This window comes from Hibiscus syriacus, unplaced genomic scaffold (assembly GCF_006381635.1).
Source record: "Hibiscus syriacus cultivar Baekdansim isolate YM2019G1 unplaced genomic scaffold, ASM638163v2 tig00111745_pilon, whole genome shotgun sequence".
Taxonomy (NCBI): domain Eukaryota; kingdom Viridiplantae; phylum Streptophyta; class Magnoliopsida; order Malvales; family Malvaceae; genus Hibiscus; species Hibiscus syriacus.
The window spans coordinates 799,785-826,813 of NW_024063168.1; the positions used below are offsets into that span (position 1 = coordinate 799,785).

Genomic DNA, 27,029 nt, shown 5'->3' on the forward strand with positions numbered 1-27,029 from the left:
GATAACGGGACGGAGAATACATTTCTCAACTTCTTCAGGAACCTTGGACAAGAGTCCCCCAAGAACCTTGGCAAGCCTTTACATTTCTTAGCCATCTTCCTTCCAACGTCCTCTAAACTTCTTTCGAAACTTCTTGCTCCATGTCCGTCAGGTGGCCGGCGACGGAGAAGATGAACAACAATGGCGCTGCGTGACGTGGGTGAAAAGTAAGAATTTAGGAAGAAAACTTGAAACTTTTCCAAAACTAAAAGCTCTTTGCAGTATGCACGACTTGTCCGGGAATATACATATATGGTGTTACAATGGAATCTTTCAAATCTTTTGTTTTGTTTTGTTTAGCAATTCCAGGAAGAAGATCTCTTTAGCAATGGCTTCATCTGTTTGTCTTCCTCTAAAGATATCATCCCCAAGTGAGACGGGTCCTCCAACATCATTTTCGCCACCAAGTACCCCGCTATCGACCACGTCTGATGCTTCCTAGCCTGTTTACCGATATATCTCCCGAGTTTCCCATCGTAATACTCCGGCCAGCTGTCTTTCAACAAACGTGTCTCGGCAAGATCGATCGCACGTCTCGCGATCAGCGGCCTTCCCGTTTTGATGCAAGCAGCCGTTAACATCCACAAAAGTACTGCAACGAATTAATTATTTTCCAAGAGGACAAGTTAGCCATGCAACGAATTAATTTCCTTATAAGATCAAAGTAGTGAGGCGAAGATAGATTAGGGAGTGGTGGCCTTACCTGGCCATGATCCTCCATTGTGATAACTCCACCTTGTATTCTTAGGGTCACAGCCAGTAACAATTCGCCATTCATGACTTTCTATCGCAGGGTAGGCGATTTTTAGAGGCATTTCTCCAACAAGCTCATCCCAGCGGGCTTCTATAAGGTCCATAATAGCCATCGATTGCTCGGGAGTTGCGAGAGAAGAGAGAATCGCTATACAGTTACCTAAACAAAACCATCGGAAATCCATCCTCGCAGGACTAACATTGCCAATAAAGTAACCACCGCATGTTGGCATGAAATCGAATACCCAGTCCGGGATAGAATCGGGAATAACATTGAACTTGTTTACCGCAGTGTGAGAATACTCCTCGGTTTTGTATCTATAGATATCATTTAGTTGTTGGAAGTCAAGCCAAAAGTAACTGCGCATGTGATAACTCAAGGCGTGCAAGCGCTTCACAATTCTTTCAATGCATTCTTTTCCTTCCGCATCGTGCTTCAGCATCGACAAAGCACACCGCAATGCCATAAAGAAAAGAGCTTGAATTTCGATAGGATAACCATAAATACCCTGTAAAATAAGTTCACTCCATTATTCGAACATGCAGCTAAGAGTCCTTGGTTCGGCCTCAAAGAGGGAGAAGGCAACGTGATAAAAGAAAACTATTGATTCTCGTTGCCTATATTTGGCTTTTTTATTAGAAAAGGAAACTTAAAAAACAAGGTATTCATAAAAGTTTAAACATTAATATAGAATGCACAAAGCAAATTAACTTCCCAAGTATTTCATCAGCATAAAGAACCATTTTCTTAAAAGGTTATTTTACTTCTTAAAGAAGCAACCAGACGATCACAGTAAACCAGTTGCTTAAAAGATTTTTATTTCTTGAAAAGGCAACCAGATGATCACAGTAAAACGAAGCAACGTGATAAAAATCAAAACCAAGCAACCAGATTTCTATAGGTTATACTGCTCCATTCTCTTTGTTCCTCGGCTACACTATATATTTTTAATTAATAATCATATATATCCCGGTACCCTTGATTTCTCAGAAGCTTTGTGTGTCTCAGGTTAAATCAAAGAACAAGAGTGATAACCGATGTTATATGTATATTAGCAGGAAAGCACATATGCATGCGCAAATGAGAGAGAAAGATTAAGGCCAGAAGGATAGGTTACCATTCTTCGATCAACCATTGAGCATCCATCAGCACAAAGTAGGGTTGGGAATGTATCAAATCCTTCCGACAGACACAACGTCAGTATGAGTCTCATTCCTTTCTGACTCTCGGGGGTCTCAGCCAGGGATAAATCACCCGTAGATTTTGTATATGCACGAAGAAGAATGATTCACCAGAATCCAGAGTCAACTGGAGCAACTCTTCCAATGGCACTCTCTCCAAAATCTGCAATAATTGTGTCTGATTTTCGTACAGGATCATGAAGAACTTTGAAGCTAGCTGGCATTGCACCTTCTCCCAGCTTGAATCTATCGATTCTTTTCTCCCACCCTTGAAGTTGTAGAGTTTTCAAGAGAAAGTTCTTAACTATCTCAGGCTCTCCGTTCATCAGAAAAGCCAGAGCACTGGGTACAAAATCTCGAACAAAAACCTGAACGAACTCGGAAAATTTCAATCACTGAAATGGTAAGAATCTCAAGTGTTAAAGGTAACTACAAATATTATGAATTTTTCTAGTCTCTAGCTTAAAAAACAATTAAAGATACTTTCTCTTCCCATTTTTCCTCACCAACTATTTTAGTAATCAGATTTCCCTTTCCATATTAAAGTTCCCATGTTTGTCTTGAAGTGTTTCATGGCGGATGCTTAACTTATGATCATAGTCAGCACTAAATCATAGTTTTATGCATATACTGATATCAATAATATTTTGCATTATCACCAATAAACAGGATTTAATGAACTTTTTTTTGGGAAGAATCTGATGGGAACTTTACTTGATCATAGTTCAAAACCTCCTCAGAAGCATGGTCATATGCCGCAATGGTACCAACCGGTTGGCCTCTGAAATACACCAAAGACCTCCTGAGAGCTTCCCATGCTTCAGCCACCATGGGGTGTGGTTCAAATGAGTTTCTTGTTGATGAAGCCGGAGTATCAAAACCCGATCTCGACCTCCTACAGGGAGAGTAAGTGTTCTCATAATTTTCATAACCTCCTCTTGCGAGACCAATAGAGAGCTCACTCAGCGATCTCTCGTCAAATGATCTTTGCCTCTCTATGTTAAGCCTCGGCTTATCGAGGAGGCGTGAGAGATCATAATCATCCATTTCGGAGATTGAGCAAACTGAGCTCACATTTTTAAGTCCCATCTCTTTAGTCCCGTCCATTTCTTTCACGTCAATATGTGGAAATGAAACACAAGATTTAAAACAAGAGATCTACAGTTCCAAAAAGAACAGATAAAAGGATTAGAGCCCCAATTATTTTGGATAAGAAGAAAGCAAAAAACCCTTAATAGCAAAGAAGCATGCTAGGAAGATATATAAAAAGAAGGTCTGTCTGTCTGTCTATCTATCTATGATTACCATGGTGGTTCAATGATAAGAATAAATTTTCCTACAACCAACCTCAATCACACATATATATATATATATATGGGAATCATATATGGAAATCGTATATACACACGCGAGACTGAGAGAGAGAGCGTACGCACACGAGAGAGGGATCAACTTACACCAGTGGAAAACTTAAACTAAGTTCCATAAATCTTTCTTGGATTGATATTTCAACAATCTAACAGTTAAATTTATTGATATGATTGTGCATATAAATTTTCAAATCAATCTAATATTTTTATCATGTCAACCTGAAATGATATCTTCATCAATATATATTTAATAATCGGACAATATTACATATAAAAAAGTTAATTATTTTCAATTTATTCAAAGTTTAACATGGTATGTGAGAATAAAATATCAAATTAAACAGTTGAATTATTAAAATATTAATCATAAAAAACTTTAATAAAAGTGTATAAAGCTTGATTAATTTTACACTAATACAAGTGTATTCCTCTATAATACACTTTACACACACGCTCACCAATTAAGCCACCTAAAGAGAAAAACACAGATCTGAAACTCAACAAAAAAATTCAAACGAGAAAATCAAAATAACTCACCCGTAATAAAGACAGAAAGAAAGAGCTTTACATAATTGAAAAGCAAACCTCTTAAGCTAGCAAAAATGTCGGATAAAATGGACTCTCCGGCAACCTCGGTTTAGAAATGATCACTGATGTTTAGAAGTGGTCGGTAAGAAAGAGACAGAGAGAGAGAGAGAGAGAGAGAGAGAGAGAGACCGGGAGGAAAAAGAAAATTGTTTGGTGCGGATATGAAATGTATAGAGTGAAATAAAAGGGTAAACTATAGAAATGATCACTTATGTTTAAATAAGTTTCTATTTTTTCACTAATGTTTGAAAACTAATTATATAGTCACTGATATCGATTTATAACAAATCAGCCACTAAACGCTTATAGTCATTACTGGAATAACGAAATACTGATTCGAACTCATGCCACGTAGCCTCTATGCCCATGCCAAAGGTGGACAATTTTAGTTAATTGATAATTATAAACATAACCCTTAATTAAGAGAATTCTGTCACTTTAATCTGTTATGGATTTCGTGAATGCAAGAAAATAGAGACGGGTGGATAGAAAAGAAGATATTAGAGAAGGAGAAACAAGTTTAGGGTTTTTGCATGTTTTTCTTTCCCGCTCACCAACGAGCTTTTAAACAACACAAAGGCAATAAGTTAATTAAAAGACGAAATCGATTAAGCCACGTGGAGTTTTTCTCTCTCTAGTCCCTCTGCACAAATCTTGGACATTCTTTGCAGCTTGAATCACGTGAGTCACCTGGGCACTGGGCAGTAGCTGGTGGTGATGCCATCGTGTGTGCAACATAATCTTTGGTGATCTTATATCCAATCACGCAACCAAGAACTATTCCCTTTCATGTAAATTGTTTTTCTTCTCCCATAATTTGATTCAAGGCACGAAATATCCCTTGGTGGATATGGACTCAACGATGGATGCATTCAGCTTGAACTCACCTTCCGCAATGGAATTCGGCTCACCCGATAACTTATCCATGCACTCCCGTGGCTGGTTAGACTCAAGTCGACGGATTTTCTGAGCATCCCTAGCTCTTTAATTTTTCACAAACAACCGTGTTAAAAGTCGATAAAAAATAGGAGTTATATCAACATTTTATTTCTCCAATAACGATTGTTAACACCGAGTGGTAGGTTTATTGTAGATCGGTTATATTAACAATCAGATCGGTTATATTCCCACTAAAGGCAATTCATAACGGAGGTCTTTCACGGAAGGTGCTTTCAACCTGGTATTGGGGCAGCCTACTACCCTACCTCCCCCTTATCCCATTACATATGGGAATAGAGTCAGCTAAATTTTATTTTATCGTTACTTTTGAAACATTAACGGGAAAGAGAAACTTACTAAACTATTTTGTAAAGAATAAAAACAAAGGATATGCAATTAAGTTTTATACACTTATGTACAAGAGAAAATAGAAGAATAAATATTAGAGACTCTTTTTCTTGATCTTTAAGCTTGGATAAGTGTAATAACATCTTCAAATGTTTTTAGAGTGTTTTATTATGTGGAATGAGTTGTTAGTCGTTTATGACCGTTGGAGATGTATTCTAACCGTTGGAAGCTTTAAAAACGTGCAATTAAGGCCACCTGCACATGAAATTTCGAAACTAACATCAAAATCGTTGCCAAAAAGGTAGAGATAAACGTGTCACAAAAATATAATTATTCTTATTAAAACAAAAAAAGAGAAAAGAGAACCGACAGTTGACAACTATCATCAAAATTAGTGACATTGTCGACTAAACAAAATCAAAGAAGAAAAACTTGACATGATCTATAAAAACCGACACAAACTCAAAGCAAAAAAAAAGGAGGAAAGGGAGAGCAACTACATATTATTGAATATTATTGTTCTTAAAGTTTTAAATTCGATAATACATTTATAGTATGTATTATTAATAAATTAAGAAAATATCTTAATATATATTATTTTATAATTATATCGTACTATTAAAATGATAATAGATGTATTAAAGAATAATTCCACCATATATGATAAAGATCCTAAAAATATATATACAAGGAATAATTTTGTATAACCTTTTACGCGGAAGACTTGTTCATCGATTTAATTGACTAAATATTAAAAAAAAACTCTTAATAGAATGATTTCTTTAACTCAATTTATTTTATTTATAATATTAAAATTCGAACTCTTAATTTTATTTAAATATATTTTTTAATTTTTATTTTAAAATAATACAGTAAATGACTATCCATTTTTCCCATATATATGGAGTAAGGGGATGTAAAATAGTAAGCTACCCCCAATACCAGGTTGAGAGCAGTTTCCGTAAGAGACCTCCAAATTATAAAATGTCCTCCGTGAGACTCGATCCCACGACCTCAAGGTTAAGAACCTTATGCTCTACCAACTGAGCTGGATGATCATTTTTTTTTAAATAATAAAGTAATATACTTTAATAATTTAATATCAATTCTCTAATAATAGTTTAAAATTCCTAAAAACACACAATTGAGTTTATATTTTTTTATTGAGTTAAGATGATTAAAAATAATATTTATTTTAAATATTTTTTTAAATTATTTGATATTAAACGTTGAATCACATTTACTACACTTACTCGTGATCGAACTCAACACCATTAAAAATAACAACCATTTTACTGAGTTAATTTGATTTGTGTCGCAATTGGTTTCAATGGATATGGTTATGCCGTGTTGGGCAGAGGTAGAGAGATGAAGTGAGAGTGCCAAACAAGGAAGGGTACAACCAGAATCAGCAAAGTCAATCATATATTAAAACTAATTCGTGTCAGAGAAGTAGAAGAAGCCTCTTCCTCAACTAATTCATCATATCATATCATCTATATCCTAAAGCTTGATTCCTTCTATCACAAAAAAGAAAAAAGATCTTCAAAATGTTATGCTCTTGACGACTTCACCCAGCAGCGGCAAGCAAGGCCATACTTTGGCCTTTGAATTGATCCTCGTTAGGGTGATTCTTTAATACCCACTTCTTGCTTTTTGCTCTTATTTTCGTGGATTTTAGGGTTATGGTTTAAAGGGATTTACTTTAATGCTTTCGGGTTCTGATGCTTCAGGCTTTTAATTTGGATAGCAGGTGACCTACAATTTGACGCTGAAGGGAAATTAGTTTGCAAAATTAGAGGTTTTGTACAATTTTATTTTCTATGGATCGGTTGTGCTGCTTTAGTTCATCTCAGGTAAAGCATGTTTCTATCTTTAAGGTTTTTCACGGTGGTCCCATATTAGTTGGGTAAATGATAATTAATTATGATTTTTTATGGACTGGTCTGTGGTTAATATTGGGTTTTCTTCAATTGATTTCCGTAATTTTCTTGTGTTAGCTAATTGGGAGTTATGAATTTAGTTGCTGGGGAAGGGTGTACTGTGATTAGAATTGAATAAATCTGCTGCTTATTGGAGAAGATTTGGTCATTTCATGTTAGGTTTGTTTTGGGGTTACAAGCATTTTTCATAAAGACTTCCTAGTAATGAGCTTTACAGCATTGAAACATTTTTTTATGTATTTTTCACTGTAAGATAAACATTGCTAACCATTTTTTAGCAGTAAAAAGAAAATAATGTTTCTAACTTGGTAACCATTGCTTTGGATGAGTTGTAAACTTCGGTGGTTAGTGCAACTTGTTTGATGGTTCTGAAAACTGGATTAGTACGAGGTTGCTTTTGTTTCCATTAAGCAATGTGGCTATGTTTGGTTTACAATGAGATTTATTGTTCTTAGTTTGTCCTTTCAGCTTGGAGAAAGGCGTTCGTATTCAAGTTCTGGTAAGGGGAAAAGCCGTGAGGGTATGACAAAGTTCGGTTTCAGCCTAGTTAAAGGGAAAGCTAATCATCCTATGGAGGATTATCATGTCGCTAAGTTCATGCAGATTCATGAGCATGAGTTAGGGCTTTTCGCTATCTACGATGGTCATTTGGGAGATGGTATTCCTTCCTACCTACAGAAGCATTTGTTTTCCAATATCCTAAAGGAGGTGAGATGTGTCATATCATTTTTAGAGGGGCACTTACATAATTTGGTTTATTATTTTGAAGACAATATATGCTTACATTTTTTCACTTATTGTAGGAAGAGTTTTGGGTTGACCCATCCAGAGCCATCTCCAAAGGTTATGAGAAAACAGACCAAGCAATTCTTTCACATAGCTCAGACTTGGGTCGTGGCGGATCCACTGCTGTAACTGCAATACTGATAAACGGAATAAGGTTATGGGTGGCAAATGTTGGAGATTCTCGTGCAGTTCTTTCAAGAGGGGGTCAGGCAATACAGATGAGCACAGATCATGAACCCAGCACTGAACGAGGCAGCATTGAGAACAGAGGTGGATTTGTCTCAAATATGCCAGGTCTTTTACTGCAACCAATTTTAGTAGTTCTTTGAGCCTGTGCACGTCTAATCATATATGTTGATAACTCAACGAATATTTTTGGCTAGACAGTTGAGTAGTCAAGACCCAAGCCTGCTGATTATTTTTAAGTGTTTTTGCAGCTTCTAATTCGTAACACTTTTGTGTCAGAAGTTCATAAAATAGCTTATTTCAACTTTACTAAGTACTAATTTCCTGATCTGTTCAGTTCCTGATGAGCAATTGCTCTTTTATGTACTATATACTCATGTCCATGTAGTTTCATTCCCCAATAAGACCGGCCGTCAGTTAGTTAATCTATTTATCAAGAATGGATCAATTACATTGAAAGGATTATCTTGCAATCACCCTTATTAGTGTGCACTCTTCTTTTTGGATTAAGTTGAAGAAAGTCTGGTGTAAATGCTGATTGAGGCAAATGTTCCGATTATTGGTTGAATTTCGTGGTTATAGCTAAGTATTATTTAGCATGTTTAATCATTTAGCTGACTGAAGTGTTTGCCTTTCCTTTTCACATGTTAAGCACTGAGGAAATTCTGCACTCTGTTTTACTTTTCTGTTCCTTGTTTTATAACAGCTTAAGGGTCTCTTAAGGCATGTCTTTCTGTTGGTTGTGAAGTAAAAGTGCACCGGGCAAGCATATGGTGAAGCCATAAAAATATGGATTTCCTGGAAAAATCTAGATTATGGGTTTCCTTTGCATTTTTCAAAATCTTGATCTTGCCAACTGAAAAGGAAACTGCCATCCACCAGTATCTTGTTTATGCTTTCTTTGTTTTGCTTTGTGTTTATTGGCCTTGGAAATACTTGCTCAAGACACCAAGAGAAAAGCCGAGGCCTGAAAACATCAGTTCTGCTAATTCTATTCCGTTGAGGTTTCTACCATTGATTGGTATTAAGGTCTTGTCCTAATTTGGTTAATGTAAATGCATCATTATCCATGTGTAAAATATGACCCTGAATATTGTAATACCATTTCTTAGCTTTTGTATGTTTTGTCATAATTCGTGTTAATTGAGAAGAAAAAAAAGGCTGGGAGGGTGGTCTGATGTAGATGACATTGTTAATCTGTTGTTTTTGTATGTTGTCAGGAGATGTCCCCAGAGTTAATGGACAACTGGCAGTTTCACGTGCTTTCGGGGACAAGAGCCTTAAATCACATCTGCGATCAGATCCGGACATTCAAAACACCAATTTAGATGACAATACAGATATTTTAATCCTTGCAAGTGATGGCCTTTGGAAGGTAAATCCTTTTGCTTTGACGTCTCCTCATTTTGATACATTTTTGTTATTTACTTTGTGCCAACTTAAAGAATCGCTCGGGATGCATGATTTGCACGTAGTTATCTACGATTTATTTATTTATTTTCATTTTCTATGTTCTTAATTCAGGTGATGAGCAATCAGGAAGCCGTTGATATTGCAAGAAAGATTAAAGACCCACTGAAGGCTGCGAAACAACTAATCGCCGAAGCAGTTCATAGGGACAGTAAAGACGACATATCTTGCATCGTCCTTAGGTTTAGGGGATAGAATTGGTTAGCTCATAGATCACATTGCTCTTTGTTTGCAGTATATACCTGAAATAAGAGTTTGTTTACACAAGATGCCAGTTTGTGGATTAAACCTACATGAAAATACATACCTGCATGGGGTTATCCTTCAAGTTCTCCGGGGATCGATGATACTGATTACATATTAGACAAGAAACCATAAATGTAGGGTTCATCTCATGCAAATTCGTTCTATAAATTAGGTTCAGATGTTTAATTTGTTTATGAAGGTGACTAGGAATTGAGTGTATATTGTTGTGTATAGATGAAGTTGATTTTGATGGTGTGGTTCAATGGGGCTACCATGAACGCCTTGTACCATTTTCGTTTGAAGCTGGCCCTTCCATGACCGGGATGCATGCTGTGGATATCTTCTTTTAACCCTGAAACGGCATGGAAAACAATCTTCTCTCGAGAGCTTTGCTTCCTTTTTTACATCAATTTATTTATAATAGAAAACGAAGATCGAAGCTGCGGCAAATATCAATACGTTAGTGCTAAAAGGATTATTGTCTATGTTTTCAATTTAATTATATTTTAATGGTTTAAAGTAAAAATAAGTGTTCAATCATATCAAAAAGTTAATTTTACATGTTTAAAGAATTTTTTGTTTAAAAAATTGTTTACCCTTTAACCATTGCTAAAAAAGGTCATATTTATATATATATTTTAAATTTTTTATTAAAAAACTTAAAAAAAATATTTTAAAGAACTCATTTTTTTCTAAAATTATATTAAAAAAAGTTGTAAAAATAAACCCCAAGAACCAAAACCCTAAATTCTTTAATCTTTCCTATTGTCGGCCACCACCAGTGTTGCTATTAACAGTCTAAACCCCAATGTTGTTAATTGATTAAAACCCTAAATTTTCTAATCCTAAATTTAATAGGGGGGGGGGAATTTAGATGTGATTTAGGGGTTTCTACTTAAATTTAGAGTTTTACTTAAAGATCTGACAGTAGATCTATTTTCTTTTTAAAATCTTTAATCCATGATAAATCTCTTATTAAGACCGTAGTTTTACTTCTCCTTTTTACTCCATTTTTAGCTTAATGATTTGTGATCTTGCTATGAACTTGGATAGATTTAGGTTGAGAAGAAGAAGAATTGAGAGAAAAGAAAATTTCCAGCTTAATGATATGCGATCTTGTTATGAACTTGGATAGATTTAGGTTAAAGACGAAGAAGAATTTGAGAGAATAGAAAGGAAATTCAGAGTAAATAGTATTTCATCATCAAAATTATAATGCATCATTGAATAGGATTGCCTATATAGACGGATTGAACTATGGTTGTTATTTGCACAGCTGTAGATGCCTAGTTGGATGACCGTTGTCACCTCCTAGTCTTCATTTGGGTAATAATTGATAATACAAGTGACCAAAATTTAATAAATTAATAATATAAGTGATCATAATACAATTTGTTTAATTTTAATAAGTAAAGATATACAAATGTAAAAGGAAACTTATCAATCCAAATAGTTTATCAATTATTTAATGGCATAATAATAAAATCACTCCCAATATTTGTACAAATGATCACATTGCTTCTTATCTTTTTTCTTAAGAGTATTTTTGCTCCATGTTTCATTTTGGAACAAAATGTCCCATGATTAAATAAAAATTGTTAGTTGATTAACTGTTAATATTTCATTCAGGCGTAGCAAGTCCACGTACGATGTCATCTCAGCAATAAATTATTTTTAGAATATACTATAATTATAATTAATTACATATAAATCTATAAAAATATATGTAAAAATAACTTAAAAATATTTTTTGATGACGTGACATCACACGTGAACCTATCACGTCAATAGAAAACATTAATCATTGGTCAACTAATAATTTCTATCCACCTGAGAATATTTTATTCTAAAATAAAAAATATTAAAGCTAAAATACCCGATAAAATACACAAGGACAAAGTGATCATTTGTATATACATTAAGGTAACTTTATTATTATATCTTATTAAATTATCAAAAGAGATGATAAAAAGTAATCGGTCGTCGTCTCAGTCAACATCATGTGATCTCGACGTTAATCCAACGGTGGAAACATCTAGAGCAGATGCACCCGTTCTGATTGCAGTATTTTCCCCCGCACCAAACAGACATTTCCATTTTATGTTTTCTCGAAGTCCTCACCAGAGAACTCAATCTGGACCGTTAATTCAGCTTCACCCATCGGAGCACATCCAACGGTCAGATTCATTTCTAAAAAGGCAGTTTTATTGCCTTCCATCTCCCCCCAAACAGCAATCCCTTAAGAGCGAAGAAGAGACGAAGGCGGAGAAAGAAGTGACGAACATGGAAAGAGAGCAACAAGTTTACTTGGCAAGACTGGCCGAGCAAGCTGAAAGATATGAAGGTAAATTTGTTAATCCTTTTTAAAATCTTTTATCCAATGATGAATCTCTGATTTAGATTGTAGTTTTGCTTTCCCCCTTTTTACTACGTTTTTTAGCTTAATGATCTGTGATCTGTGATGTAGAGGATAGTAAAGACTTTAGTTTTGATTTGATGATATAATGAAAATGAGTAATGAAGTTGATGGCGAAAAATAAAGGATTTCATTTTTGTTTTTTTTTTAAAAAAGTATTTTTTAAGTTTTAGCTGTAGATGGATGGGAAAAGAGAGAGAGAGAGAGATGAACATATTTTGTAGCGAAAAAGTTGGATCACATGCCAAAGCAATTGCTAGTATTTTAGCTTATTAAAGTTTAAAACTTGAATAGCGTAACTAAAATGCTTGCTTTTATTTTTCATGTGAATGTTTATGTGTGAAATTTGGTTTGTTTTTAAGTTGCTGCTTATGATTTGTTGAAATTTTAGCTCATCGGAAATCTGTTTTGAGATTTTAGAAACCTTTTTATTACAGAAATGGTTGAGGCCATGAAGAGTGTTGCTAAGTTGGATGTTGAACTGACTGTGGAGGAGAGGAATTTGTTATCTGTGGGATATAAGAATGTGATCGGGGCAAGAAGGGCATCATGGCGGATATTGTCTTCGATCGAACAGAAGGAAGAGGCTAAGGGTAATGAACAAAATGTGAAGAGGATAAAGGAGTACCGGCAGAAAGTTGAAGATGAGCTAGCGAAGATCTGCAATGATATATTATCCGTCATTGATAAGCATCTAATTCCGTCTTCCTCGACCGGGGAATCAACCGTTTTCTACTGTAAGATGTGAGGATTATCTTGCCTATATGTTTTTAAAGGCAATAGTTTTGTTTATATCCTTATCTATTCCCGTTTATTTTTACAGGAAAGGAGATTATTTCCGTTATTTGGCAGAATTTAAATCAGGAGATGATCGTAAAGAAGCTGCTGATCAGTCCCTTGAGGCTTATGAGGTGCATGAAACTCGCCTGTCCCCATTTTCTGTTTATTGTTCTTGCTCTTCTTCCCTTCATCTGCCCTTTATTTTGATTTCATATTACAAAGTTGACAAGTGTGTGTTGTTATTTGTATTGTAGGCTGCCACAACTACTGCAAATTCTGATTTGCCTCCAACTCACCCAATTAGACTTGGCCTGGCTTTGAACTTCTCTGTTTTCTACTATGAGATATTAAATTCTGCTGAGAGGTCGGAGTGCATCCCCCCCTTCTCATATTTAGGCTCACATGCATGAATCTCTTTGAAAACTTTTGGTTTATTGGGGACAATGATGACCATGCTTCATTTAGTGCTAATTTCAGGAATAGTTTCCGTAATAGCCATTCATTTGTTGTTTACATGTTCTAATACCTATAGATGAAGCATGAACTTGATACAAGTTCCACTTTAGTAGCTACTTTCTATCTGATGTGATGCAACATTTGGGCAGGGCTTGCCATCTGGCTAAACAAGCTTTTGATGAGGCTATTGCTGAACTCGATAGCCTTAATGAAGAATCTTACAAGGATAGCACCCTAATTATGCAGCTTCTCAGGGATAATCTCACCTTGTGGACCTCAGATCTGCCAGAGGAAGGAGGTAAATGCTTTGCATGCTTGTTTATCTGTTGTTTAGTAAATGAATATAGGTGTATATTTAATTGCCATGGTTTACTTATTGTCTGAGTGAATTTTATATATTTATCCCTTGTTTCAAGAAGTATAAGCTCACCCGCTATGCTAATCTCTTTTGTCCACTGCTGCTACTGATACTTTTCTGTTTGCAAATAATATTCCAGGTGAGCAATCAAAAGGAGACGAACCTCAGGCAGAGGTAAGAAAATGTTAAAAAAAATTTAGCTGTATTTAAGTTGGACTAATCATTGATCATCGTTGACTTCTTTTATCCTGGAATGTTAGATATCTTTTTCGGTGCAAATATTTATTGATTTTGTTCCATCTTTGCAGAGTTAATTCGATGGAGGAGAATTCTTTTAAGACTTGTCTATCGTGGTAGAGTGACCTCTTTTCGAGTCGTATTAGTACCTGAATTTGTGACTTATGGCTTGCAGACTTGCTCTGCTTTCTCATGTGTTTAAACACAATTGAATATGACATTCTCTGATTGTGCGTCAGTTTTTGGTTCTCAGCTTGTGTTTTCCATGTGTGATTAGCCTTTCTCTTGTGCTTTTTTTTAATGGAATCTCGTATTATGAATGGTGATCTTATGTTTGGATGAAGAAGAGTAAGATCTTAGGTCAGGAATGTGATATTATTCGTCGAAATTTGGTATCTTTGGTAATTCTCTTCATGATAATAATTCATTTTACTTGAAAATTTTAAACTCGCAATTTTTCGAGTTGAGTAAAATTCCATTTTAAAGTTTTCAAGTCGAGTCAAGCTCGGCTCGACTTGTTTACAGCTCTAATTGTGAACTGTCGTAAATATTGAGTGCAGAAACAACCTGAATGGTGTTACATTTATAATTGAAATTTCAAACAAGGCAATCACATGCTAAACAACATGCATCAAAATGCAGATAAAAGGACTTAAAAGTTAAAGCATATTTTAGAGAAAGAGGGAAAGGCATGGTGACCAAGAGAGCGACCGGAGAAAGAAGATGAGGAGTGAAAAGAAAGGTGGTGGCAGATAACATTTCTTCTTCTCAGTTAACATTTTCTTATTGGAGTTAAAGGTCGGCCAACCCTTCAACATGTTCAAACGGCGCCAAGCTACTTAGTTTAACATGTTACATCAGTATTTTATTATCGAGATGATATTTCATTAATATAAATGATTGATTTGTTATAAAAAATTAACATTTGTGATTATTTTATTATTTTTAAACTTTAATGGTGAAAAAAGAAGATATAATATCAAAATTAACCCCCAATATTTATTGAAATAATCATTTTGACCCATGTTCTATTTTTTTGAGCATTTTGGCCCATAACATTTTATTTTAAGATAGAAAGGCTCGAACATTTAACAGAATGGTGACCTCGACCTTTATTCTTTTTTTTTTGAACATTTTAACCCTCAACATATTATTTTAGATTAAAAAAAGACCCTTATTTTAGAGCGTCAATCATGTGTTAACTAATAATTTTTATCTACAGACTGGACTTTTTACCTCAAAGTGGAATGTTGGGAGTCAAAATACTCAAAATAAAGAATAAGCCAAAATGACTATGTTGATAAATGTTTTTTTGGGGGGCTAGTTTTAGTATTATGCAAAAAAAAATCAATCGTACTTAAGTGACTATTTATATATTTAACTATTTTCCGGTGTACTTGTTGAGATTGTAAGAATCGAATTATATGTTGTGGTAATTTTAACATAGCGATTTCTATAGTTGTTTTAAACAATGATTATGAGAGAGTTTCCACGTAACATTTTATGTGTATCATATACTTGAATTGTAAAAATTCAATTTAATCTAAACTTAAACAGTTATTATTCTTTATTTATGTTATTTTCAAACTCAAATCATTTAATTTGAAATTTAAATTTTATTATAATTTTTTAATTTTTGATCATCCTACTAAAAAGGTTATTATAAAATATATAAGTTCCTAAGCTAGAATATCTATGTGTGTTGTTTATGTTTAATTCGATATTTTAAATCATAAATCTCACTAAATTTATTTTAATTATAAAATATGTTTTGAGATAAAATAATAAAAGAATCCAATAAATAAACAAGTTAAATTGGACATAAAAAATATAGTTTTATAATATCCAATGGACGCAGAATTTTATGTTAGGAGGATGAATTTATAAAATTTAAAGGAGAATTAAACTTATATATATATAATTTGAAAGGGTGAAAACAAATTTTCAATAGATAATACAAAGAAAATATCTAAAATGTATAGAAATTTAAAATTTTTAGGAGGGGTAACCTCCCCCACCTGCCAGCACCTAGGTCCGTCTATGCCTTCAACATTAACCGATAAATACTTGTAAATACAATTAAAAATCGAATAAATATTGATATTCTTGTTGCATGGGTAAGAATTGAACTCTGGACGTTACTAACGGGTTAATTCAAGTGATAAGTTGCTTGATATTGTTTAAGTCTCGAGTTCGAGTCTTTGTATATATAAAAAAATCCCCGTTTGAAGACTCACCCACCAAAAAAATCAATGCAACAAAACACATTCTAATTAAGACGTGGTCACTTTTGTTATAAAACAAAAACTGTTAGAAAACACAGAAGAAAGAAAAACAATAGGCTAAACTACAAAGTTGGTCACTTTTGTTTCATTTTTTTAAACCTACAATCACTCGATCCAGAAACTTAAATATGTGGTCACTTTTGTTTCATTTTAATTAAGTCGTGGTTATTGAGACATTAGCCGCCGTGAGTTGGATGACGTGGCATGTTAGTAAAAATGTTTAATTTTTATTTTATCCCTTAAACTTGAGATAAATTACTAATCATGGGTCTTTTTGTAAACCCAAAATAGTTCAGGGATAAAATACCAATTTACCCATTCTTTTTATATGTTTATCAACAAACCCGAAACCTCCACGCTTCACCCCCTTCCACAACAACGACGAGGATGTTCACACCTATTGGGTTTGGTTCGCAAGAAGTCGAGGAGCACATGGATGGTGACGGTGAGGCCTAACGGTGATTGTATCGGTCAAAATTCGTTGATAACACTGCGGTGGTTTTGAGTTTTCCAAAAAAACTTCGACGAGCTTTCCACGTCGAACGACAGTGGCTCATGGGACACTCTCAACGGGGTTTTGATCACAGTGATCAATCACTCACGTTGGCATCGACAATGATGGTCACTAGCGACCGAACAATGGCGGGGGATCGACGGAATGGTAATGGGATTAAAATGAAATTTGGGGGTTTGCTTTTAGGGATTTTCTATTTCTGATTTGGGAATAAAACATAGGGAAAAGGGGGTTAATTGATTTACAAAAAGATCCCTAATTAGTAATTTATCTCAAGTTTAAGGGTTCAAATAAAAATTAAACTCTTTGACTAACGTGCCATGTCATTCAACACAAGGCATGTAACCTCTCAGTTACCACGTCTTAATTAAAACGAGACAAAAGTGACGACGTATTGACGTTTCTGGATCAAGTGACCATAGGTTTAATAAAATGAAATAAAAGTGACCAACTCTGTAGTTTACCCAAAACAATAACAAAAAAAAAGGAGAAAAAAAAGTGTATCTTGTTCGTAAGAGTAGAGATGCAAACGGAAAGATGGCGCGAAACCGGCCTTAAAACAATCCAGATTTCATCAAATTATGATCCAAGAGGAAATTTACTTCCGTTTGAACTAAGGAGAAAACTCTCTTTTAGTTGTTCGTTGTGTTGTTTATGGCGACCTCCCTTTGATGCTGTAAGCGGCTTTTCTATCCACCCAAACAGGACAGAGCTCGTGAAATGCTGGAAAAAAATTAATCCAATGATAACGAAATTGCTCTTAAACAAATCTCCTCTAAGCTTTTCATCTTAGACGCGTTAAAGCGCAACCAGTAGAGTTCCACTCCGACTGTTTCTTTCAATTATTTTATTTTATTCACTCTTTAATTAATTAAATCTCAAATACTAACAGTTTATTTATGGCTTAATACACTTTTAGGTGTCTGAACTATACCTCAAATTTGTTTGTTTTCGTATGTTTTGTTCGTCGACGTGATGAGTTTGAATAAAAAATATTATTTAAATAAACTCGATATGTGGGCGTGACGAGTTTGTCCCGCACTGTAAATTTGTCGTAAATCCCAAAATAAAATATGGGTTGATCTAATGGGCTAATTTTTTTACCCACTTGCCTTATTGGGTCAATTTTGCTATGAACATGGCCTTGGGCTTTTCAAATAGGCACTCATGGACCGTTTTAATTACGTAGCCCAATAGATATGCAAACATCCAGTTTTGGTCTGGAAAATTCGTCAATCACAAAGAAAAGAGAGAATTTTCAGTCATTTTGAAGACGGATCGATTTTCCCCTGAAGGCGTAATTGTCCAACGATAATCGGAATTCTTCCTATTTCAAGCAATTTTTCGCCACCGCCATGGAGCCACATCCGCCGCGATCCCCACACGACGAAGCCCCCCACACTCACTCTCATCCCTCCACCTCAATCCCCGTCACTGGAACTTGCTGCAAAGGCAGCAGCGAAACGACCTACGCGCCACCAAGCCAATCCCCAACTTCCTGTTCGGACCTTTCATCTCCCCCTATATACCGACCCATTCGAGCTCCCGCCTTGAACCTCCCTCAGAGCAACACCCAAGCCATTATGTTAACTCCCGTCCCTCAATCCGAAAAAGTTCCGACCATCGCTCCGCCGTTTCATTTCCGAACCCCGTCCAAAAAAATCACTTGCCCCGACGACATCCGCAAGTTCCACGACTCCTCTACTTCTAAAAACTTCCTGGGTTTCATCGTCGTCTTGTCGGAATCGATCCGCGGCCGTAAAATATCCGACCCATGCCACGAATCCCCCATCGTGTCCAAAATCGTTTCCATAATCGAAAACCTAACTCTTTGGGTCGATCAAATCCCACCCGTTCAGCAATCCTCTCGATACGGTAACATCTCTTATCGAACCTGGCACGAACGTTTAACTGAAAACACCGAATCCCTCATGCTACGGTTCCTCCCCGAGGATCTCAAACCCTCAACAATCGAAATAGTCCCTTACTTCGCCGACAGCTTCGGGAACACGATCCGAATAGATTACGGAACGGGACACGAAACCAATTTTGCAGCCTGGTTGTATTGCTTAGCCAGAATGGGGTTAATTATGGAAGAAGATTACCAAGCAGTGGTGGCTAGAATTTTTTCAAATATTTAGACTTAATGAGGAAGCTTCAGCTTGTTTATTGCTTGGAACCGGCGGGGTCACACGGGGTTTGGGGTTTAGATGATTACCATTTCTTGCCGTTTATATTTGGGAGTTCACAATTGATTGATCATAAGTATATGAAGCCGAAATCAATTCATAATGAGGATGTTTTGGAGAACTTTTCGAGTGAATATATGTATCTCTCGTGTATTGGGTTTATAAATAAGGTGAAAAAAGGTCCGTTTGCGGAGCATTCACCCATGTTGGATGATATAAGTGCGGTGCCTAATTGGAAGAAGGTGAATGGTGGGATGCTGAAGATGTATAAAGCTGAGGTGCTGGAAAAGGTTCCTATTATGCAACATTTCCTCTTTGGATGGCTCATTAAGTGGTAAGTTATTTCTGGGGTTTAGTTGTTCATATATAAGTTAGAGTTTTGCTCGGTGTTCTTATGATATAACATTTCTGATTAGAATGTCATGTTCGTTTTGTTTAGTTTGATTTGAGTCCATATTTTATTATAATTTGTATTCGAGTAATTAACGTTCTAGATTACTGAAGTTAATATCATTTTTCATATAAATCAAGAATCTTTAGTTTAATCAAGTTACATTAATCACATATTAACACCTTTTTTTTGTCTTTACACCTTATTAACATATTGTTTAGTATTTTTTAAAGAACCATTTTATAAACACAAGTCTTCATTTTCTCTTTTTTTTCCCCAAAAAATGGCCATCTTCATAAGTAAAATGTCTGATCCAATTTTTACTTAAATCAACTAAAAGAAACGCAATCCCTGAAACACCTGCGCTCACACACACACACGCGAAAAGTAGTAAATTAGATATTTAGAGAGTATCAGCTTAGCTTATAGATCCATGCCAGATATTTAACGAGCATCGGCATACCCTAGAGATTTTTTTCTCTATCCTTGGATAATTTAGTCTACTCAGCATGCAGACTTTGGCGGCTTCATTAGATGGCAAGGCCGCTATCCTCATGTTTTACTGAATTCATGCCTTGCTATAGGTTTTATGCTATTTTGAACCTTATCATAGAATAAGTCACAAGTTAATACCGTTTCGAATTCGTATCAAACTAGTTTCCCCATGAATTTATCTTCTCTTTAGTTGTCGTAGGGTGTGATGGAACTAATAGAGTAACTGGCATGGTAACTGATTACTAATTACTTATGCCTTAATTATTATGCTATCTTTGATTACTGCAAGTAATCATAATTCGTATTTCACTTTATTCTCTACACTCTTGGTAAATATTTTTTTTTCTGTCCTTGTGTAGGAATGCACATTTGTGTACTAATCCTTTCATTTTTCTGTCTGTATATGCATATCATATATTAGTCCATATGATTGAATTTGGTAAAATTCCTTGAATCTCATGATAGGCTTGTGCTGTATATGTCGGGATCTTGATACAACTAATCCTCACTGTCACTCCTATAGACTATAGTATATCAGCTTAAAATTACAACAGCTTAAATTCTCATCAGTATAATATGAAAAACAAGGTTTGTACCGTGTGAGATGGCTGATGAAGATTTGGTTCTGTATAGTCTCTGTTTCCGATTGAGGTGCTTTCCTTTCTGAAGCCACCATTGAAAGTGTAAATGTCATCTTAAAATGTCCTCAAAGTGGTACATGGAACGACCATTTTAGCTGTATGCAAGAAATGATGAATATTGGTTCTGCCAGTCTTTTTTGTGTTCAATAGTGATTTGTTTGTTTAAAACTATTGAAGATAGAATTCATGTTACCTGGATACATTTCAGAGTCTCCCTGTATCACATGTAACCAAATGTGCATGCACTTCAATTAAATAATTTGTATTCATGACAAGGCATACCCGTTGAACTCTGGCAAATCATTTTATCAAAGCTTTGGGCCACCTTCACGTGTGATTTTGGCGATTGCACTTTGTACCCCTTCCCAGTAAATCTTTGATAAGTTTTTCATTTAGCCTGTGAATGACATACATACTGGCATGTTTAGTTTATGCTTTGCTTGATCTTAAGATATTATTAGATTTGTTTTATGACTTAGTATCATGTTGCTGTAACATAATGGATTGAATTAACAAGGATACAATGTTAGGATTTCTTGAACTTGTAACTAATATCTTTCATGTATTTTGACAGGGAATAATCTTGGTATCATCTATACCGGAACTGAGAGAATACTTGCTTTTCTACTGGATTTCATCGACAGTTGTAGATTTAGAAAACTATCTTATTATCATAGGACCGACGGATTTATTTAGACGTGTCTACCCTTTATAATTAGCTAATACAGGTGGTGTGTTGTCACCAACACCCTCTTTTTTCTTTTGATGAAAGTCAGTTCTGTTAAAATGCTTCATTCATGGAACTTATGTTTTGCAATATTTATGTATGGTGTCAGTAGAGATGATGTTATGGAGAGTTGGAAGATATTTTAATTCCATACTATTTATTCATCTCTCTAAAATTTGTGCCCAAACTTTCACCATCTCTCATTCCAAAAATCTTATTGCTTCATGCAACCTCATTTCGCCCCTCTAGCTTAGTTCATGCAAAGTTCCTTGAATTGATTCGAGAGATGTACAAAATACAAGTAATTTAATTAACATAACATATTTAAACATACAATTAAGAAGCGAGAAATAATCCTAGGACATGCGACACTACAATCAATTGTTCAAGAAAAGGATTTACTACACTAGAGGGATCTATCATGCTATCAATAGTTGTCTCCGAAGGAAAATGTAACTGTTGTCAATAATGTCTTTTATTTACCCCAAATTAATCGAGTAGTTGTCTCCAGAGGGAAATGTAACAGTTGTCAATATTATTTTGTATTTATTCCAGATTAATCGGAAAAATATAAAGGTTTAACAGTGCTCTCATAAATAGTTTTACATAAAGCATAGAGAGAATTTCAACAGTGGGTCCTATTAATGTCACATTTTGGTGGTCTAAACTCTTTCTTCTTTTTCCACTTAAGTGTTAATAGTGGATTTCATCGTTTGTTCCTTTCACGGTGTCAAGCCTTCATGATTGATTGTTTTGTCCATGGAGGTAGGTCCATGTGCTCGGCACTAAATTGTTAGCGTGTTAAAGGAGAGCTGGTGGTTCTTGACGTCTATAATTGTTCACCTCTTTTAATTTACACTTTTAATTTACACGAAGAGTCATTACTCACGACAGTCAAAAGAATTTGATATCTGATCAAACAGAAGAAGAGTCACTATTTAAGTTAAATTTTGATCTAAAAATAAAATTTAGGGTATTTTTTTTACTGAAAGTATTTTTCAAAAAATGTTTTCTGAAAAAGTAAATTACATTTCTAAAAAACATTTTTTATTGTTTGAATGTTACAGTGTAAAATGTTTTTCGCTGTTTGACTAATTTTTTCTGCAAACAATTTTTGGAATCTTTTTTAGTAAACAATGATAGATATTTTATGAATTTTCTTTATTTTTTTTATTTTTTTAAAATTTATTAGAAATTCATTTTGTTGTTAAAACATTACACTTTACAATTTTTTAAAGGGTAAACTATACAAATGGTCAATTTCATTTGAGTTCTATAAATTTGTGGTCACTGGATTCAAAGAACATAATATATGATCACTTTTGTTTCGTTTCAATTAATATGCGATCACGGATACTTAACTTATGTTATTTTAATGAGATGGCATGTTAGTAAAAGGGTTATTCGGCAGAGCAAGTGGGGAAGTCGGGGGAAGAAGAAAAGTATATTAAAAAGGGTAAATTAGAACTTTGTCCCTAAACTACTTTGAACTTATAAAAATATCTCTAACTAGTATTTTATCTAAATGTCAGGGGTTAAAATAAAAAATAAACCCTTTTAATAACGTGTCACATCATCAAACTAACAAAAGTTAACGTTCCAATGACCGCATCTTAATTAAAACGAAAAGAAAGTGACCGTATATTATGTTCTTTGAATCCAGTGACTATAAGTTTACAAAACTCAAACAAAAATGATAATTTATGTAGTTTACCCTTTTTTGAGTATAAAGTATATCAAATTAATTTTATAGATAATATGAATAATTTATCTTGATTATGTTATAAAAACAATATTTTTTTTTCTGAAAAAAATAATATTATCAAAGTGTATAATTAATACTACATTATATTGAAACAATAATAATATATCATGTTGAAATAATAAAATTATCAAAGTGTATAATTTTTTTTAATTGCTGAATGAAATTTCTTCTTAACTAAAAAATATAAGTAATAAAACCACCTAAAGTAAAGAAAGCATACCACACATGATTTAAAAACAAAAGCTTCAAAATTAAACACTTAAATCGACGAACCTGTAGCTGTGCAAGGGTGAAACATAAAAATGTTGGAAGTTGAAGATAGAGGCCGGGAAGTTGTCGTATCATTAATACTACATCACATTAAAAATAATAATATCATCCCACCATAATAATATATCGATATTGTCTAATTCATAATTTATACTACAACACATCAAACCAATAGTATTATCGAAGTTCATAATTAGTCGTGCAATGCATTAAGGCTAAAATATTGTCCAAGTGCATAAATAATATTACACCACATTAAAAGTACACATCTTAACCTTGGGCAAACTTTTGAAGCCAAAATTTCTATGCTTTGTTTTCTTAGCCAAGAAAGCTATGGTCTCCTGCTCAGTCTTTGCTAAAAAATCGAGCGCGTCGCAGAGAAAGTCGGCATAAAATCCCTCTTGTTTTATGAATAGAATATCATTGATGTAGTTTTCTCTTTCATAATCTCAATTCACGTGACATTTACAAGTTATTTGCTTTCTAGATTTTATTCTTTGAATCCAAAAAGCCCCGAAAGCCCATGCTGATGCGGGTACTCCTACTATTGTTTTATGAATAAAATTATATTCTATCTACAAAGAAATAATAGTAATAATTTATAAATACTTAAACTTTAGAATAAATAAAAGTCAATGAATTATAAACAATCTACATTCATATTATTTTTTTTTAATTTGATTTGCTAATGTTTCTAGCATTTTTCATTTTTTTCTCATCTTTGTTGAAAGTTGGGTGTTCTTTCATTATTTTATCTCACCCTTTAGAACTGAGATAGTTGAGACTAGAAATTAAAATACTTTTATTTTTCTATTGTTTAATAAATTTTATATGTTGAAATTTTCTAAATTAAAACATGGTTTATAGAGCATATAAATTTGATCCAAATTCAGTTATATGTAACAAAGGTATAGTATACAAAATTCTTTTATATTATATGTTTGTGCCCTGCCCTTATCTAAATTTGTACAACTAAAATGGATGTGATTTATGTTGATATACTGATATAAAGTAAGTTTTGTTTAGCTTATGTATTATAATTTTTTTTTCGATGAATGTGATTAATGCCGATAAAGCGATACACTACTCGAACATAACAAAAAACAAATGGTGAAAATAGTAATTTTACTTTGACCGGAAACTTTTCTTTTGGCCCTTTTCATAGAATATCATTGATGTAGTTTTCTCTTTCATAATCTCAATTCATGTAGATACAGCATTCTTTTCGGAGTAGAAAGCCCAAACAGCAGTTAATATTACCAAAGAATACTCGATCATTCGAAGGACCACAAAAGTAACACAGTTAAAATGTATGAAACGTTCATCTACAGTTATATTCCTTTTGTCATCACTGAAGTGAAACGCGCATTCAAATGACCAAAACCAACATGGAGCCGAAACATTCATATACATGTCACTTTTGTTGATGCTGAATTCGAAGCATTAATCAGAGACTGTCAAGAACAATAAGACTCGATCAATCATTTCTAAAGTTGCTAAAGTTTTTCTCGTTACTGCATTATATTGAGAATTTATCTATTCTATTATCAAATTAGTCAGGATAATGCTAAAGAAAAGTAAAAGATGAGACGACATTAGACCCTATCATGAGATTTACTCACTTGTGCATTCTTAAATCTGGGGAGTTGTCGCAAGGGTGACAGAGGATTCCTCGGCGAATCAGGATCAGTGAAGTCAATTTTCTTCTCAATTGGACTGCATATCTTTGGACGCTTGTTTGTCTGCGAGAGGGTCAAGTAAATAATATCATGAAATCAACAAACTACTGATAATGGACCAGAAATATGCAGGTAATGCACTTATTTTACATGTGAGAACTGATAACAAGCATTCATGTGAAATACCAACAAATTCCTCACTCACCTTCGTAGATGCACTACCAGAATTCTTCCCACCAGAACCGTGATGGTTCTTTTCTTTGTGGTATTGCCTTAATAATCTTCTGTTTTCCTCATTCAATATATTGTTTTCTTCAAACAGAACTTTGACCTATAGGGATAAAATATATCGTTAAGTTCTAACAAGAGATGGGAATTTCACAAGCGCATGATCTTCAAACTTCTTACCTCATCTTCAGCTTTGCAAAGATTCATTCTAAGATGTTCTTTGTCTTTCTCAAGGGTCTTTACTTCAGCAGCCAGCGCCAAAATTTTTTGAGTTGAAGGCCTTAACCTGCAAAGAAAAATAAGCCCAAAGAAATTTATTCAAGAAATATGTGAGTAGTCCTCATGAACCAAATATCTGCATTAATTAACGAAGTTGCAGATACAATATCGAAATAAGAGAAGAAAACGCTCACTTATTCCACATTTTATGTAACCTTTGACATGCTTCAAGGGAATTATTTGCCTCCAAGAATGTTCGTCCACACGTGACTTCATCTTTACATATCAATGTTGATAAAACTGAATCAAGCAAATTCTCTTCCAAAGTAGTTCCCTCAGAAGATGAATCAATCTTCGAGGAAGGTTATATGCTTATCAGTCTTAGATATAGTAGAACTAGACAAAACTATAAATGATGAAAGATTTTCTAATCAAATCATAGAGCATCAAAAAATGAAACAATCTCCAATAAGCAGTTTCATTGTGTCCAAGTTATATCTCTATCAGCAATAGTTCTATCATGCTGCTTAGAAAAGTTTAAATCTTTAACTAATTTCCACAAGTCAGCAATTAAATCCAATGAAAACTCAATATTTACTACAAGAGAATATCAACTCCACTTCCAAATTATCAATAATTCAAAACAAAGTAATAAAAGATTTAGGGGGGGAAATTTTAATTTACCCCTCGGCTCTCATCATGGCGCTTGTAGAAACTTAACTCTTCAGTTAATTTCCCTAACTCCTCTTCCAATTCATGAGCCCGAAACTCAGCTTTCTTCGCCCTCTCATCAGCCTCGTTCCCAAAATCCATCAACGCCTCCCTATCATGATCATAAAGCGAACACTCTCTTTCCCATTTGTTACACTGAGTCAACAAATCCGCGCACTCCGCCGCAAGTTTCTGATTCTCATCCACGAATCTCTTCAAAGCCACAGCATTCATATTCGCTTCGGCCTTAACAAAGAATAAATAAGGACACCAATAAGTTCACATTCTGAATATAAATGCATAAAAAATTGCTTTATAAAAAAGAATCGAGTTGAGCAACCTTCGAACGCTCGATGATTTGATCTTTCTCTTTCAATTTTGAGAGGAGGAATATGCACTGGTCACGGAGGCGACCCTGCGCTTCTTCGGTGTAGCGGAGTTTAGATTGCAAATATTGAGTGGAGATTTGAAGACCTAAGGAATGCTCGATTGTTTCTTTCATGTAATCATCGACTTCTTGAGGAATATCCATGTTCTTGAATAAACCTAGATCTCGAAAAAATTTGAAAAGTTGTGAAATTAGAAGATATATTTAGGAGTTGGAACTAGGGCTTTTGAAAGGGAAGACGAAAAAAGGGAGGGGGGGGGGGGAGATTTTCTGCTAATTGTACAAATAAAAAATAAAAAAGTACTTGTTAGAGTGAGGCTTGTAAGATCGACAATTTTATCCAAAAATCACACTAACTTATAAATACTATTTACCATGTATTTTTTTTAATATTATCGATTTAGCATTTTTTCTGATAAAACGTGAATTG

At 34.3% G+C, this 27,029-nt stretch overlaps 3 protein-coding genes and 2 pseudogenes across 5 annotated transcripts; 3 read left to right on the plus strand and 2 right to left on the minus strand.

Annotated features, from left to right (window-relative positions):
* Nucleotides 1-335: 335 nt before the first annotated feature.
* Nucleotides 336-3,081, minus strand: LOC120169067 (annotated as a pseudogene).
* A 3,538-nt stretch (nt 3,082-6,619) lies between these two features.
* LOC120169070 (probable protein phosphatase 2C 10) lies at nt 6,620-9,932 on the plus strand. Of its 3 annotated transcripts, none has more exons than XM_039177297.1 (6): nt 6,756-6,846; nt 6,953-7,075; nt 7,631-7,870; nt 7,966-8,242; nt 9,355-9,509; nt 9,659-9,932. In XM_039177297.1, exons 2-6 carry the CDS (start codon nt 7,043-7,045, stop codon nt 9,797-9,799), a joined length of 846 nt encoding a protein of 281 aa, XP_039033228.1. In that variant the 5' UTR covers nt 6,756-6,846; nt 6,953-7,042; the 3' UTR covers nt 9,800-9,932. The 3 variants fall into 3 exon arrangements, with proteins under 3 accessions (XP_039033227.1, XP_039033228.1, XP_039033229.1); XM_039177298.1 differs by having other exon boundaries at nt 6,758-6,846; nt 6,973-7,075; XM_039177296.1 differs by lacking the exon at nt 6,953-7,075 and having other exon boundaries at nt 6,620-6,846.
* Nucleotides 9,933-11,961: 2,029 nt separating this feature from the next.
* LOC120169028 (14-3-3 protein 7-like) lies at nt 11,962-14,413 on the plus strand. Its single transcript, XM_039177263.1, has 7 exons — nt 11,962-12,194; nt 12,704-13,010; nt 13,090-13,177; nt 13,301-13,410; nt 13,652-13,800; nt 14,000-14,034; nt 14,169-14,413. The coding sequence occupies exons 1-7, from the start codon at nt 12,134-12,136 to the stop codon at nt 14,172-14,174; spliced, it is 756 nt and encodes a 251-aa protein (XP_039033194.1). The 5' UTR covers nt 11,962-12,133; the 3' UTR covers nt 14,175-14,413.
* A 3,721-nt stretch (nt 14,414-18,134) lies between these two features.
* On the plus strand, nt 18,135-19,423 carry LOC120169085 (annotated as a pseudogene).
* Nucleotides 19,424-24,576: 5,153 nt separating this feature from the next.
* Nucleotides 24,577-26,851, minus strand: LOC120169077. The gene is made up of 7 exons (XM_039177304.1): nt 26,552-26,851; nt 26,185-26,457; nt 25,695-25,852; nt 25,462-25,567; nt 25,259-25,384; nt 24,997-25,116; nt 24,577-24,828 (listed from the first exon to the last, which is right to left on the minus strand). Exons 1-7 carry the CDS (start codon nt 26,741-26,743, stop codon nt 24,778-24,780), a joined length of 1,026 nt encoding a protein of 341 aa, XP_039033235.1. The 5' UTR covers nt 26,744-26,851; the 3' UTR covers nt 24,577-24,777.
* Nucleotides 26,852-27,029: the final 178 nt, after the last annotated feature.

Excerpts from the sequence above, each read along its gene's own strand:
- LOC120169070 (XM_039177296.1), top strand. The coding sequence starts at position 6,775 with ATGCTCTTGACGACTTCACCCAGCAGCGGCAAGCAAGGCCATACTTTG. Across the intron at positions 6,847-7,630 it reads TTGAATTGATCCTCGTTAGG|CTTGGAGAAAGGCGTTCGTA; the intron begins GTGATTCTTTAA and ends TTGTCCTTTCAG. Across the intron at positions 7,871-7,965 it reads TTTCCAATATCCTAAAGGAG|GAAGAGTTTTGGGTTGACCC; the intron begins GTGAGATGTGTC and ends CACTTATTGTAG.
- LOC120169077 (XM_039177304.1), bottom strand. The coding sequence starts at position 26,743 with ATGGATATTCCTCAAGAAGTCGATGATTACATGAAAGAAACAATCGAG. Across the intron at positions 25,853-26,184 it reads GCCATGATGAGAGCCGAGGG|ATTGATTCATCTTCTGAGGG; the intron begins GTAAATTAAAAT and ends CCTTCCTCGAAG. Across the intron at positions 25,568-25,694 it reads TTACATAAAATGTGGAATAA|GTTAAGGCCTTCAACTCAAA; the intron begins GTGAGCGTTTTC and ends TTTTCTTTGCAG.
- LOC120169028 (XM_039177263.1), top strand. The coding sequence starts at position 12,134 with ATGGAAAGAGAGCAACAAGTTTACTTGGCAAGACTGGCCGAGCAAGCT. Across the intron at positions 13,011-13,089 it reads ACCGTTTTCTACTGTAAGAT|GAAAGGAGATTATTTCCGTT; the intron begins GTGAGGATTATC and ends TTATTTTTACAG. Across the intron at positions 13,411-13,651 it reads ATATTAAATTCTGCTGAGAG|GGCTTGCCATCTGGCTAAAC; the intron begins GTCGGAGTGCAT and ends ACATTTGGGCAG.